We start from the raw sequence: 11,327 nt of genomic DNA, 5'->3' as shown, positions 1-11,327 counted from the left end.
AAATATAGCTCGCCGCTTCTAAGTATACCTGACCACCTACGATCGCCCTCTGTGATCCTTTGTCTGCTTGTTCGGTGACTCGCGGGATTTGGGCCAATCACCTGACACTTTATGACGTACCTGTAGCTCCGCCCACCTGTCGATAAAGTAATGACCATATTTGGAGTGGCGGGTAGTATGACGCACCCACCTGAATCAGGCCCTTCAGAGGGTACAAAAGGACGAGGCGTTCCCGGTGTGTCTCAGATTTACCTGCACAGCGAAGACTGAAGTAGCCCCAAGTCGTCAAGTTTTGTCGTCGTCTGCTGAGAGGGCTGGTTAAGATGAATACCTACATGTTTCTAGCCGTGCTAGTGTCGGCTGTGTTCGGCTGCGCACTGGCCGACATGACCATGAAACAGGGAATGGTAAGCTGAACCTTTTTTTCTTTTCCGGTATCGGATTATACTTGAACTACAGTGGCTATACGCCAAAAATAGTTACTCAAGCAACTGGATAAAATTTCGAAACAGTCAGACGTTTCAGACAGCATCCGCTGTCTTTCGTCAGTGACTAACGACAAGGACTGGAAAACCAGATTTATACCATAACTCTGAATATGTATATTAATGAGGTTAAGACAATACAGTAGCTATAGTTTACGTCTCCCCAAGTATCAGTTTCGCAGACAGAATGTGTGACATTCCGTTCATAAACTAAGGCATTTCCTGACAGGACGCATTGTAATTGGTCCCAGAACAGCGAAGTTGCTGGCTCCGTATGTTTGGCATTCGCCAGATTTTTCCGTACCAGCTACAGGCTAGGGCGGCTCCCAACTAACAATGTTGAAGTACAATAGCGTGTTATTGTCACTGCCAAAACCGACCTTCTTTCAACATAAGGTCGCTAAAAGCTCACCCGAGGAGGAGTGTAGAGATGGGCAGATACAGATCCCCCCAGGTACACAGAAAGACAAAGAAAGAACGCCAACCATTGTTATGTCAATCTTCGAAAGCAGAAGACAAATGTGCCGAAAACAGGATGCACATGAAAAGACGCTGAAATACTTCGCACGCAGTTTAACGCCATCTTGTGGGGTGCAGTGTCGTCGGACCATGACACAGGTGGAAATACAGTAACGTTACATCTTAAAGGGGCCAGGGGATGGAGTGGGCGGCTCCAGTCCGACAGGTCTGTAAAAAGCCCCAGTGTCAGTCGGTCACCATTAATATAAAGTTTTGAATTATGCTGGATACAAACAAGATGACGTCACCTGTTCCCAACCCGTATGCCTGTCATATGGAGGCAGAACCGTATGCTATCGTTGCTTCGTCTTCGTACAAGTAATTCGACAACACAGTCTATAGCGCAAGTTTGTTTATGAACGGAAAGTCTGTAAATTGACAAAACAAAAGGATTTTCGGAAGCAAACAGCCACTACAGTTTAATCGGTTGTAAGTATTTGCACATAAACGCTAGCTCAGTAGCCTCAGCTAAAGCGAGCTTAATTCTCTAATAGGACCTCCTTGCTTTCATTAGAAAATCTGTTTCAAGATTCCAAACAGATTTGAAGTTTCATGGCAGGTGTACTCTCCAAGCAGAGGAGTGGGTCCGGCAGGTTTTTGGCGTGTTTTTAGGCGTTTTTGTCGGGCTATCTACTTTGTCATGGTTTCTTTATCTCTATAACCCACACCTCGGTCAGTGCCGGCAGAGGTGTGGGTTATAGAGATAAAGAAACCATGACAAAGTAGATAGCCCGACAAAAACGCCTAAAAACACGCCAAAAACCTGCCGGACCCACTCCTCTGCTTGGAGAGTATGGCAGGTGCACCTTCTTTGTCAACGGAATGTTCTAAATGTAAAGGGCAGTTCCATTTGCACCTGGGGAATAGGGTAGACGACACTTTACATACCAAGCACCAAACATACCGAGTGAGAAAAATATACCTTTTGGATTTTACCATGACAATGCCGAAAGATTGTGATAACCGTTCTGAATACGAAAGCCTGGAGACAAATTATCTATTTACTGAGACCCATGAAACTCCAAACCCACCCAGTAGAAAGCGGCTGACCAAACGAACCGTCTGCAATGTTTGCCACCAAGGGGCGAGAGAAAAAGGCATCCGTAATCCAGGGTTTATCGTGTTACACCTTGTTATCATTCCTTTGTAGGTCGCGTAGTCTGGCCCTGGGAAAAAGACAGAGCTGTCTAACCAGTATCCTTTTGCAGGGTCCCCAGAATGTGTGAAATTGAACGAAATCGAACGAAATGGAACGAAATGGAACGAAAGACAGAGCTGTCCAACCAGTATCCTTTTGCAGGGTCCCCAGAAAGTACGAAATCGAACGAAATCGAACGAAATCCAACGAGATCGAACGAAAACGAACGAAAGACAGAGCTGTCCAATCAGTATCCTTTTGCAGGGTCCCCAGAAAGTGCGAAATGAAACGAAATAGAACGAAATCGAACGAAATGGAACGAAATGGAACGAAATCGAACGCCTGACACGTCCGAAGGAAGAAATGGGATGTTTATACAACGTAGTATCCACTCATTGTGTGTAGAGAGGGAAGGGGTGGGCCATTTTTATGGCCAACGCTAACCAAATTAGGTTGCTTTTGCCAACGTGAAGTACTCAATGGCTGAACTTTTAAATTTGATTGACAATTTGTTACGTCTCTTTTCCGCAGGACTACCTGATGAATTACGGATACATGTCCACACCATCCATGCAGTCAGGCCAACTGCAGAGCGAGGATGCTATGAGGGAAGCCATTTCCATGTTTCAGGAATTCGCCAACATTACAGTGACAGGTAAAAACTATACTAAAACAAGTTGTTAGCTCACAGTTGCACTAGGCTTGTCTGTTTTTACTTGGCCCAAATGATTCTGTGCAAATGTTGTAAATTTGTGGGCCCCCAGAAAGCCCGAAATGGAACGAAATGGAACGAAATGGAATGAAGTGGAACGAACTACAACATATGTAACATTGTGAAATGAAATACCAGTAGATAGCGAAATGTTAGGAACGTTGTATTTACTATTGTAAGAGTTGTATTTACTATTATCAAATAGATTAAAGAAATTAAACACGTTATATTATGTATTTACTTCCTGTTCCGGTCTACTGTGAATGTTACAACCTTCCTTATATTTCGCTATCTACTGGTATTTCATTTCATAATGTTACATATGCTTTAGTTCGTTCCATTTTGTTCCATTTCGTTCATTTCGCACTTTCTGGGGACCGTAAATGGGTCGTTTATCTTTGCGTTGTCACGTTTTCCTGGTGAAAAAACGCAGCGACTGGATGTTACTGATAACGGTTCTAATCGCCTAACATCACGTCTGAGAAAAGGGCCAAACTGTCGTAACGGGGCGTCTCGGTGTCTATCTGTAGCACCAAATGTTAGTCGCCTGTTAGTCTTAGTCTAATGTAGTCTGTGGGTTAGCCGTCACATTAACAGTCATCTACACCTCGGCTAGAGACTTTTTGCAGAGCAGGCGTCTATCGAAAGAACTCGGTCACTGTTTTAATGGAAAATCGTTTATTGAATGAGGGGAACTATCGGAGACTGCCAAGGGGAAATATCGTGCTAAAGAGTACACCAGCTATGAGTCAGCATCCACGTTTAGACACATAACATGGCAAAAACATAAACAGACTTACTTCCTTCAAGTTCAAGACGATAAGAAAACCCCCTGTACATGGTGACTAGGTGGTTTAGGAGGAAGGGGTTGGATTTCCACCCTATAACGGGGAATTGCATAGCCTGGTACCAGTCTCTAGGAGTCGGCTTAGGGGTGTTTTACCGGGCCCAGTCTGCTTAGTTATGATTGAGCCGTTTCCGTCAGCCTTTAACTTAGCTGCCATATAAAATTTCGCAGCCTTACCTACTTTAGCTGCCATAGACAGTTTCGCTTAATTTAATCAAAGGCCGTAAACCCACACCCCGAGCGGGCTAAGCTGTCTGGGCGGCCGGGCATCACTCCCATCGCCGTAGAGATATCGGGGAGCCCCCGATGGTATGGTTTCCAGGCTAGGAATTGCAGTGTTTATAGACCAGCTAAGATGGCATTAGATGAAAGGAGGTGTAAAGATCCAAATACAAGATCATTATTGGGCCGCGTGTGCTATCTGTGGCGGCGGCGCGAGTTGCTTCCCCGCCCGAAGGATTAGCGCCAGGAGCGCGGTGGTCTGGCACCCAGGCTAGACGAATTCATGATGTTGACAAGAGTGATTTTGTCCCTTCAGGTGAGATGGACGCTGATACCATGACGATGATGGAGATGCCCCGGTGCGCCCTGCCGGACATGATGGGCACCCACTCCCGCGGGATGGCCCGCCGCCGCCGCCGCTTCGCGCTCCAGGGCAGCACCTGGCCCAAGATGGACCTGACCTGGAGTCTCGCCGACGCCGACTACACACCCGACCTGGGGAAAAACGACGTCGACGAGGCCATCACGCAAGCCTTTCAGGTACTGCAGATGAAGGAACAATTTTGTAAATACATTTAACTGTCCTTAGATACCTTAGATAAGTGGAAAAGATTGACGGAAGACTGACTGTGGCTGGACTAATACCGCAGCAGCAGAAAACAGTGGACTACTACTACTATAGTTCCGGGTCATTATTGAAAAATATTGGATAAAATATTCAACGCAACACACCGAAATATACGATTAAGGGCAATACAATTATTCATTGTTTTCACAACTGAGTGAATGGTAAACGGCTTGGTGTTTTGGTATCCTATGCACTTTCCCAAATTATACAATAAAAAGGTATGCAAATAACTGGCTTTCACTGTACAATCTTTTCAAAGACATCGAATTGGTAAGTCATAAATGATATAACTGTCTAGGTCGAAATTGTTGGTATGTCTTGACGGGACATATATGGTGTAGAAAATGTAGATACTAGTTCCAATGTTGAACAATGTTTTTTTCATGTTTAGCTGTGGGAGGATCAAACCTCACTGACGTTCACAAGAGTGGACGCGTCCAACCCAGCTGACATCGTCATCAAGTTCGCTCCCATCATGCACGGCGACGGCGCGCCTTTCGACGGACCCGGGGGCACCCTTGCGCATGCGTTCTTCCCGCAGTTCGGAGGCGACGCCCACTTCGACGAGTCGGAACAATGGACTGTGAGAACCTCTTCAGGTACAAGCTGACACATTTCATCTTCCGACATTATAAAGTGTGCCATAGTTTGTAAGGGATTGCATCCGTCATTTCGGATGGTGACGTAAAGCCGGCGGCCCCGTGGATGAGGGAGCTTTGGGCGTAAGCCTCAAGCGTCAAACCTCTGCACGTAAAAGAACCCAACACACTTATCGAGAAGAGTAGGGGTGACCCGGTGTGATTGGCCAAAAACGCGAGCCGTGGCGAAGCCGCATTGCACTACCACTAGATACTTGAAAAAGCATCATGCTTCACCTCAATTGAGGATGCCTGCTTTACCTTTTTACCTTTATAGTTTATAATATACGTATTGTGTGGCCTCTGTGGACTGTAGTTTGATAAACTTGGAGACTACACGTGACCATGAAAACGGAAGGACTTTTAAGTCCTTCCGTTTTCATGGTCACGTGTAGTCTCCAAGTAACTCTAATTAATCAAATTCGAAAGTAGTTCCTTCTTTTGCATACATGACGGTTATTTCATTACGTAGCGGCCACTGAAAAGGGAACACTATACTATATATTCATTACATTATTACATTTTCCCCGCAGGAATTAACCTGTTACAAGTAGCAGCTCACGAGTTCGGCCACTCCCTGGGGCTGTCCCACTCCGAAGTAACCGACGCCCTCATGGCGCCCTTCTACCGAGGCTTCGAGCCCAACCTTGTGCTACACTCGGACGACATCGCGGGAATCCAGATGTTGTATGGTGAGTGGAGCTTTCAGTATTGAGTCTTATTATCTCCATGAGAAATTGTTTTGGGCGTGTCTGTGTGTCTATGTGTGTTTCCGGACTATTGTAGTCAGCATAACTCAAGAACCTTTGATGGATTACGATGATATTTGGTATGTGGGCGGGTGTTGTGAAGCCAAAATTCAAGGTCGATTTTGGGCCCCCTGGTATGTGACCTTGGTTCTGCAGCAGAACTTGATCTTTTTCTATCTTTTGCCCTGGACATGCTATAGTCTTGATTTTTGGTGACAGATAGCTTGTTTGAAGAAGCTTTCAGTACTTCTACATCATAAATGTATCATTAAAAATTCTACTTTGAATGAAGGATTTGGTCTTCAAATTTTCGTAACAAATTGGTACATGGATATTCGGGCCGGTTATTGTCGTATATCTCTGGTATCAATCAGTAAACTCTTCACAATATCGATAATAGTAAACGTACACATTACATTACAATACATTATATGAAATGTTCTTGGCCAAGTCCATTTTAACTGAAGGTACCACCGGAAGAGTACATTCTCCCAAGGGGGGGGGGGGTTACAAAAACATTTCAGTCAGTTTTGCCAGGGGATGGAGATGAAGTCAAATATGACGTATTTCAACTATTTACTTTACAACTGTTACCTTTCTAGTAATGTTCATTTTCCCCCACATTAGCTACACTGAAACGCAAACCTTTTCATATTTGCTGAACAAGCTAATATTTATCTCTAGTATTGTGTCTTAACTCCAAATGCTTTCTATAATATAGGCATGCCGGACATGGAGCGCCCGACCCCACGACCCGACGCCGGCATGACACCCAACCCCAACCCCAACCCTGACGTCCCCGACACCTGCGCCGGAGAGGTGGACGCCCTCACCATCACAGAGGACAGCAAGACATACGCCTTCAAAGGTAAACACCTGCCCCCTATCACTTCAGTATAGAACTGCAGTTTTGCGCGATTGATTTCTCGCTTTCCACATCTCTTTTTTGCGACTCACAAGTACAATGTCAAGTCAAAGTTTATTGCACAGCGATTGTAACAGGTACAATGTAAGGCAAAATACTACTGACTACTTATATCAATCTAGTACAAAATACAGGAAGGTTCTAGGCTATACTATGATCTAGTACAAACTACAGGAATGTTCTAGGCTATACTACGATCTAGTACAAACTACAGGGAGGTTCTAGGCTATACTATGATCAAGTACAAACTACAGGAAGGTTCTAGGCTATACAATGTTCTAGTGCAAACTACAGGAAGGTTCTAGGCTATACAATGATCCAGTACAAACTACAGGAAGGTTGTAGGCTATACTATGATCTAGTACAAACTACAGGGAGGTTCTAGGCTATACTATGATCTAGTACAAACTACAGGGAGGTTCTAGGCTATACTATGATCTAATACAAACTACAGGAAGGTTCTAGGCTACACAATGATCCAGTACAAACTACAGGAAGGTTGTAGGCTATACTATGATCTAGTACAAACTACAGGACGGTCTAATTCTAGGCTATACTATGATCTAGTACAAACTACAGGACGGTTCTAGGCTATGAAACTACAGGAAGGTTCTAGGCTATACTATGATCTAGTACAAACTACAGGACGGTTCTAGGCTATACTATGATCTAGTACAAACTACAGGACGGTTCTAGGCTATACTATGATCTAGTACAAACTACAGGAAGGTTCTAGGCTATACTATGATCTAGTACAAACTACAGGACGGTTCTAGGCTATACTACGATCTAGTACAAACTACAGGACGGTTCTAGGCTAACTATGATCTAGTACAAACTACAAGAAGGTTCTAGGCTATACTATGATCTAGTACAAACTACAGGAAGGTTCTAGGCTATACAATGTTGTCAATGGTTGATGATATCAACAGGAGGTACAATAGGGAGTCGTATATGTTGTGACACGATGGTCTCATATCTTACTGACAGGGAACTACTTCTGGGAGCTAACCTCCGCCGGCATGGCTGACGGCTATCCTAAGCTGATCTCTGAAGTGTGGGGCGATCTGCCCGGAGACCTGGACGCCGCTGTGTACTACAGAGTCAACAAGAAAACCTACTTCTTCAAGGTAAAAAATTCATCTTGAGCAAGTCAAGTTCAAACAAGAAGGCTGCTCGTGTTTGTAAATGTCAATGTCTGTTTATACAAATGTATCAGTACATAAATTTTGGGGTCATAAGTTTATTTAGATTTTGATCTTTTCAACCAACTAACTTGTTGAATGTGGGGTCGTGTGGCGTAACGGCAGGGTGTTCGACTCAGAACCAAGAGGTCCCGAGTTCGAATCCCTGACGCCACCGATGTTGTGCCCTTGTGAAAGGCACTTTACACGACTTTCCTCACTTCGCCCAGGTGTATAAAGATAAAAATTGGTATGTTGTTATCTGTACGTGGTACTGTTAATGTAAGTTGTAAAACGTCGTCCTTGTCTGTCAAAAAAACGAAGTAAAAAAAAAAAAAAAAATAACTGGTTACAATGCACTTCCCCAGGGTGACCAGTACTGGCGCTACACCAACACCCAGGCGGACCCCGAGTACCCTCGGCCCATTACCCAGTGGAGAGGCCTCGACAACGACATCGACACCGCCTTCGTCTGGTCTGGGAACGGCAGGCTCTACTTTACAAAAGGTGACCATCCTTTCAGAAAATTTCAGATTAGATGGCAAGTTTCACTGTTATGTGGAAAATGGAAATCATCTGTCTGTATCAAACTTGAAACTCCACGTTCACACAGCCATGAAGGACATAGCTCATTGTACTCCTCAGAACTTAGAAGCTGGTTGGTCTACATTGTAAAGATCTTGCTAAATTTAAATCTTTTCTATTTCACTTTCCTCTGAATGATTCTTTTTTGGACATTTTGTAACAGTTGCTATTGCCCTGTAAGAAACCTACTTTAATACAAGAAGACAATTGTAACTGGTACAATGTATGGCAACTTTCGCACATGAAAGTTGACCTATTGCTAATAATAATAATGATAATGATAATGGTTTATTGGTCAGAATTTACCCGTGCAATGGCAGCCAGTGCTGAATTGCCGCTGGGCTTACAATCACATAATACACAACAGATACACATTTGCTCCACACAAATATAAAGAACTAATCTAATACATGACTAACAGTAGAAATAATCTATAGAATAATGCGCATGCTAAGCTGCTAATGCTTTAGAATAGATGCTGACATTTTTTTCTCTTTGCGCAGATGACCAGTACTACCGGTACAGAGCTGGGCGGGGTGTGGACAGGGGGTACCCGAGGGACCTGGCCGTGTGGAACGGTGTTCCCGCGGACGGGGTGGACGCGGTCATGCAGTGGCTGAACGGCAGGACATACTTCTTCAAGGTCAGACAACCGCTCAATATTGTCATAGTGAATTTGGGCCAGAGTATTATTGAACTGTACTGAAGCGTACCACTGGTTTTTTTCCCACACAGTTTTACATCGTTTTAACCTTCCGATTTACGCACACCGCGCCCTATGTTGGTACGATGTACACAACTTTACTTTGATTAACCATGAAACATGTGAAAGAAGTTGAAACTTTGAAACTGTTCTTATATCGAACGTCACACACATGTTAGTTAGAGTTTAAATCCTCCCACACCACAATTGATGTATAGGGCGGTACCCATCCCCGTTTCATAGCCCTAGGCCACACTGTGGTGCAATCACTGCAGCAGGGGGCTAGCCCACTGGCAGTGGAGTGTGTTTAACTTCCATACTGTTTCAGAAGTATGTACCATTTTTATAAAAGCTTTGGTATGACTCAATGCGCCTCTTGTCCAGAAGTGTCCTAACCCGGGGCTTGAACCCGGGCCTTCTGGTCCAAGTAATTTGAACCAGATGTGGCAAGTACCAGAAGCGCAGACTACTATACCACAGGGACACTCCCTTCACAGACATGCACACATTCATAAACGATTTATCATATGAGAAAGGGTACACTCAGAGGAGCAATCTATCCAAATGGCCTGTAAATACGACGTGTTGGCCGTATAGCCCTATATGCATTGTGGCATTGAAGAAAGTAGTTGGTTCAATCTACTGTATGAAATAACGTTGGATTTCTTCTATCCTACAGGGCAGCCAGTATTGGCGCTTCAACGACACGACTTTCAGCGTGGACCCCGGTTACCCGAAGTCCACCGCACAGTACTGGTTCGGCTGTATGATGCAGATGGAGGAGACCACGCCCAAACTGCCGCCTTGTGAGCTTCAAGGAGTCAATAGCGGAGTCAACGTAATCCCCAGCGTAGTCTTACCTTCGCTTCTGTCAGTGTTAGCAGCGAAACTGTTGTTCTTCTGAGCAGATCTAGACTTCTCATAGTGTTAAGAAATGAGCTTTAAGAGTGTGACGACAGACATTACTGTAGTCGCGCAAGTTGTACATAGATACGATAGTATTTTTAAAGTGTTGAATATCAACAGCGTCTTCCGGTATCTTAAGTTAAGTGACACGCGCACAAATTAGTTTAACTCCTCGGGAAAAAGTGTTTAGTGATAGAGTAGGGAAGTGCAATTCGTCACAGAATCGTGGCCGTTAAGGTGATGTAATTAAATACGATAGTGTTTTTTAAAGTGTTGAATATCAACAGCGTCTTCCGGTATCTTAAGTTAAGTGACACGCGCACAAACTAGTTTAGCTCCTCGGGAAGAAAAGTGTTTAGTGATAGCTATAGAGTAGGGAAGTGCAATTCGTCCCAGAATCGTGGCCGCCGTTAAGGTGATGTAATTATAAGTTATAACAATATTTTCTTCGACTGGTCACTATTTGCGACTTGGATGTCATGTAGGGGTAGAATAAACGCAGTTCTTATACTAAATGTAGAATGTGCACACCACGCTGGCCGCTACCAAGCCTAATGTGTAAAATAGATGTTTTTATATTGTATTCGTCTTTTCAACTTCTGGTGTATTTTTCATTAATATGTGAAAATGAGAACGTTAGGTTTCTTTCTCAATCATGTGCAGGACGCATGGATTTGTTTTTATAAAATCATGACTAACATATTTCAGGGGTATCATAGTTTTTTACTGGTTGAATGTTGTTAATAAAATTAAAAAGTTTGTTCAAAGAAACTGGTTCGTTATACAGTGACTCAATGAATGTATGAAGACAGAGAAAGACAAACTAAGCGGAGAGGCCGCAGAGATGTACAGACTAGACTTCAGTACCTTCAAACACGGAGCCCTTCCCAATACATCTAAATCATACAGCACGTCGCCGGAACGTAAGTGGTCGTGTTCGCGTATTTAAGGTTAATAGCTTGCATACAGGTTCATTTAGTTCTGTCCAAAGACATATCTTATGCAACGGCTGTTACTCCGATGTAACGTTGACCAAAGAGAACAAAAGAGATTCGGCAGTTATGGTAGGCTTAAATAGCAGGCTCA

At 43.9% G+C, this 11,327-nt stretch overlaps 1 protein-coding gene across 1 annotated transcript; it reads left to right on the top strand.

Moving 5' to 3' along the window:
• The first annotated feature begins 238 nt into the window (after positions 1-238).
• Positions 239-10,413, top strand: LOC136427621 (matrix metalloproteinase-14-like). Its single transcript, XM_066416604.1, has 10 exons — positions 239-407; positions 2,674-2,797; positions 4,240-4,463; positions 4,943-5,150; positions 5,723-5,881; positions 6,660-6,806; positions 7,854-7,993; positions 8,416-8,554; positions 9,136-9,275; positions 10,015-10,413. Exons 1-10 carry the CDS (start codon positions 324-326, stop codon positions 10,237-10,239), a joined length of 1,590 nt encoding a protein of 529 aa, XP_066272701.1. The 5' UTR covers positions 239-323; the 3' UTR covers positions 10,240-10,413.
• The last annotated feature ends 914 nt before the right edge of the window (positions 10,414-11,327 follow it).

The sequence above is a fragment of the Branchiostoma lanceolatum genome, chromosome 2 (genome assembly GCF_035083965.1).
Source record: "Branchiostoma lanceolatum isolate klBraLanc5 chromosome 2, klBraLanc5.hap2, whole genome shotgun sequence".
Classification (NCBI taxonomy): domain Eukaryota; kingdom Metazoa; phylum Chordata; class Leptocardii; order Amphioxiformes; family Branchiostomatidae; genus Branchiostoma; species Branchiostoma lanceolatum.
The sequence above is the reverse complement of the archived record's forward strand: the minus strand, read 5'-3'. Positions and strand labels throughout refer to the sequence as shown.